This window comes from Ursus americanus, chromosome 3 (assembly GCF_024610735.1).
Source record: "Ursus americanus isolate L20-20 chromosome 3, mUrsAme1.1.p, whole genome shotgun sequence".
Taxonomy (NCBI): domain Eukaryota; kingdom Metazoa; phylum Chordata; class Mammalia; order Carnivora; family Ursidae; genus Ursus; species Ursus americanus.
The window spans coordinates 11181995-11185966 of NC_142129.1; the positions used below are offsets into that span (position 1 = coordinate 11181995).

The following is a 3972-nucleotide window of genomic DNA, read 5'->3' on the forward strand; positions in this document are numbered from 1 at the left end:
GAGAAAAAAAGGCCTCATAAGAAAAGAAACGGGATCTTAGGTAGCGCTGGGAACCGGCTGGAGGAGTCCATGACTCTGCTCAGTGCTTCACCAGTACACAATTATCCTGTGCTTTGTGGTCTGGCAGTGCTTTGTGGTCTGGCAGTACCCCATGTTTACGGACAGAATCTGATCAATATACATTTTGAATATTGACAATCCGAGACATTAGATTTTTAAAGCTGTTATATTACCGTTCCTCCAAATCTCATAGAAAACAAGTGTTCCACCTTTAAGACTGTCCCTGGCACCCCTCACATCGATCTCTCCTTCCCCAGTGCTCTCCTCAGGGCGCCCTTGACCTCTGCATTTCTCAGGCTATAGATCAGAGGGTTCAGCATAGGGTTGAAAAGACTGTAAAACAGGGAAAGGATCTTCTGCTGCTCCTCGGGGTGGCGAGATTTGGGGGCCATGTACATGACAATGGCACTGCCAAAGAAGAGCCCCACCACACAGAGGTGGGACGAGCAGGTGGAGAAGGCCTTCCTGCGGCCCTCCCCGGACTGGATCCTCAGGATGGCAAACAGGATGCGCGAGTAGGACACCAGCACCAAGCAGAGGGGCCCGACTAAGATAAACACAGAAGCAGCAAAAATGACCACTTGGTTGAGCCTGGTGTCAGCACAGGCCAGCTTGAGGACAGACAGGATTTCACAGAAGAAGTGGTTGATCTCAAGAGGCCCACAGAAGGGCAGCCTCAGGATGAGAACCACATGGACCAGGGCCAGGAGAGAGCCACAAGCCCAGGAAGTGACAGCCTGAATGGTGCACACTTTCCAGCTCATGATGACAGAGTAATGTAGGGGATGGCAGATGGCCACGTACCGATCATAGGACATCATTACTAAGATGAGACACTCAGTGTGAGCAAAAGCCATGTATAAAAAGGTCTGCATTATGCATGGGACAAAGGAGATAGTTTTTTCCTTGTTCAGAAGGTTTGCCAGCATCTTGGGGACATTATTTGAAGCATAGGCTATGTCGACGATGGCCAGGTGGGAGAGGAAGAAGTACATGGGGGTGTGCAGTCTGGAGTCCAGCCAGATGAGCCCCAGGATGACGCTGTTCCCCAGCAGGGTGAAGGAGTAGAAGAGGGAGAAGAGCCCAAAGAGGAACACCTGAAGATTTGGGCTGAGCGGGAATCCCAGAAGAATGAATTCTGTGACCCATGTTTGATTTTCCGTCATTCCCTGGCAACAGTATCTGTAACAGTCACAGCTGCTGGAGTCGGCTGTGTGCTGAGGAGCGAACGCAAGTCTGGGTTAGCGATCAAACAGAAACAGGGGGTTTGAAGTACATCTGTGTGTTGCCTCAGCTGGCAATCCTTTTCAGAGCCATTTCGTCAAATCCTTGATCCACAGTAAAGCAGAAAGGAAATCTACTCAGGCGAGCAGTGTAAGTGAGCACATGGTTGCATGCACTATGATGTCTACAGAATTTCATTTAACTTTGATTGCAAGATCCATATTTTTACTATCATGATAGCAACCCCAGAATAAATTGTTTTCCAGGATGACTAATTATTTCATTTTGGGGAAAGTCCCATAGCCATATTCTCACATACTTTTACTTTCTAATTGATTCAGTTTTCAAATTTTGTTCCCACTTTCTTTTTATCATTTGGTTTCCTCTTATTTTATAACTTGTGGAGTACATTGCTCAATAAATAGAGTGAATGAATGAATGAATGAATGAATGAATGAATGAATGAATTAGGGAATAAGATTTATGAACGCAACCTCAAGGAGGTCTGTTTCCCTCTCTGTTCACTAGCTTTAGGGCTTTAGCAAATGAAGTTGGCACTGACTTTCGTACTTCCTGTTGCTACAGAGGAGAATCTGACTGTTTCCCTTCTGAGCACGAGCAGAGCAACATCACTAATCTGGCCAGCATTCATAGAAGTAATTTATGGTGTAGGGTCAGGGCAAGTGGCTATCATGTGAAGACTTAACTATATAATGTTTCTACTCCTGCTGCCACTCCACCCTCTTGCAGGACTGCTTCCCTGGTTCTGTATAGATGCTATTTCTGGCCCTCCTGCATTTGGACAGTACCTAATATAGCGCCCATTTGTTGGATGGCTGGCTGGATGGATGGATGGATGATGGATGGATGATGGATGGGTGGGTAGAAGCCATTACATTAGGAATAACATCCAAAGTGCCTATCCCAGAATTTAATCAAGTCTCTTGACTCTTCTTTCATTTTTTCTGGCTGCCATCCCACCAACCATACGGCCACAGGGATGACAGAAGGGAAATCCTGAAATGTTCCCTAGAACCGATTATATACAAATATTCTATGACAATCCATAATATACATGATCATTCTCAATAGGCAGCTTATGACTCCAGCTCTGGAAATTTCAACCCTATCTTAAAATCAGAAAGCTGTCTGCCCATAAGTTGACCTTGTACCTCTTGTTCAGGATGCTAATTTCTGGAGCTTTTACTTCCTCCAGACCCCAGCTTCTCTCAACTACTTTGAAAAAGACCTCTTACTCACTGTGATACCAGCCTTTGTCTTATCTTAAGATAGGATTAGACCTAGAAGAAACTGCACAGGAGTCAGCAGAAATTTTGAAGGTGAGAGCTGATGATCTTGCACCCTCCAACTGTCTCTGAAAGAGGGACTTTGAGGTGCAGGGCTTCTCCCCGTTCCCTTGACAAAGGCTGATGCAGGTACTGGGGCCTGCTCACTGTGAACACCAGCAGTAAAGGTTTTATAGCAAGCTCATTTTCAGCCAAGCCCAGCCAGATTGTCCCTGAGTGTCCCTGGGGGAGATGAGACAAGGACACACATCTCTACCAGGAGAACCAAAATTGTATGTCTTTCTGTTTCCATTTCTCTGGGCCCTAGGGACGGACAGTCAGAAGAAAAGGAGCTGGCAATGCTGACTTAATACCCAGCTGAGTCCGTGCACATGAAACTTGCGTAGTAATAAGAACAAACCTACTCCTGGGACCACAGTGCAAATTAAACCCCCCACGTATTTGGATGGTGATGGGTTCCTGGATCTCTATCTCGTCCCCAATGGATTTATGGAGCTTGGAGGATGCAGAGTGTCTTCTTCATGAGACAATGGATTGAAAGTTGGCATTAATTTTCTTCTTTCCTCCTTAGATAATTCTAAGTTGGGTGATAGTAGATAAAGAAAACTCTTTCGTCAACCTTCCCACACTGTGCTGAGTCCTCTCCATGTTGTACCTGAGATTTGATATGGGGTGTTGGAACTAAGAGAACACAGAATCCACAGTTTTGGTTTGGCCTTGAAGAGGGGTCTGATAGAAGCATTGGGGCTTGGGGGCAGCACATGTTTACTATGATATACCCATGAAGTTCAGGGAATCTTCTAATATCATAATGCCTTGGACTGAGGCGTTGACTTTAGATTCACATAATAAAACAGAAACAGAGGATTCCTTGAACATTTTTCTGATTGTCTCTCATGTGGGTCAGTCCTATATGTATATGTGTGTGTATTTTCTCAATGGGAAAGTTTTGGAGAGAAACATCCAAAACTCACTTATCAGATCACATTTGGTTCTTTACTTAAAAGAGGAGAAGGAGATTGCTAAAGTGTGAGCAATGTAGTTCTCTGTCAACAAGGGAAGGAAGGATGTATGCCTATGGTTTTTGGCTGATGGCCTAGTCAAGGATTCAGAGCCCATGTACTTCCATGGGCAGAATAAAGAAACTCAAGGAATAAATATCATGAAACTCTAAAGGAGTGAAAAGAAAAGTTTAGAAGCTATATACAGTGGTTAAAAAAATTAACTGAAGCATTTAAATTTACTGACTACCTGAAACTGGAGAATTAAATAAAATATTGCCAAGAGGATTTTCAGCTTCTATATAGTATCCATATATGGATATTTTATATCCATAATTATCTACATGTAAATGATAATTTAAGTCATTCGTCTAGTAAGG

General features: G+C 44.1%; 1 protein-coding gene across 1 annotated transcript; it reads right to left on the reverse strand.

Annotated features, from left to right (window-relative positions):
- Window positions 1-293: 293 nt before the first annotated feature.
- On the reverse strand, window positions 294-1226 carry LOC123789533 (olfactory receptor 2A5). The gene has a single exon (XM_045793615.2). The coding sequence runs from the start codon at window positions 1224-1226 to the stop codon at window positions 294-296; it is 933 nt and encodes a 310-aa protein (XP_045649571.2).
- Between the last annotated feature and the right edge of the window lie 2746 nt (window positions 1227-3972).

Bases quoted from the DNA above. Each gene is read 5' to 3' on its own strand.
- LOC123789533 (XM_045793615.2), bottom strand. From the start codon at position 1,226: ATGACGGAAAATCAAACATGGGTCACAGAATTCATTCTTCTGGGATTC.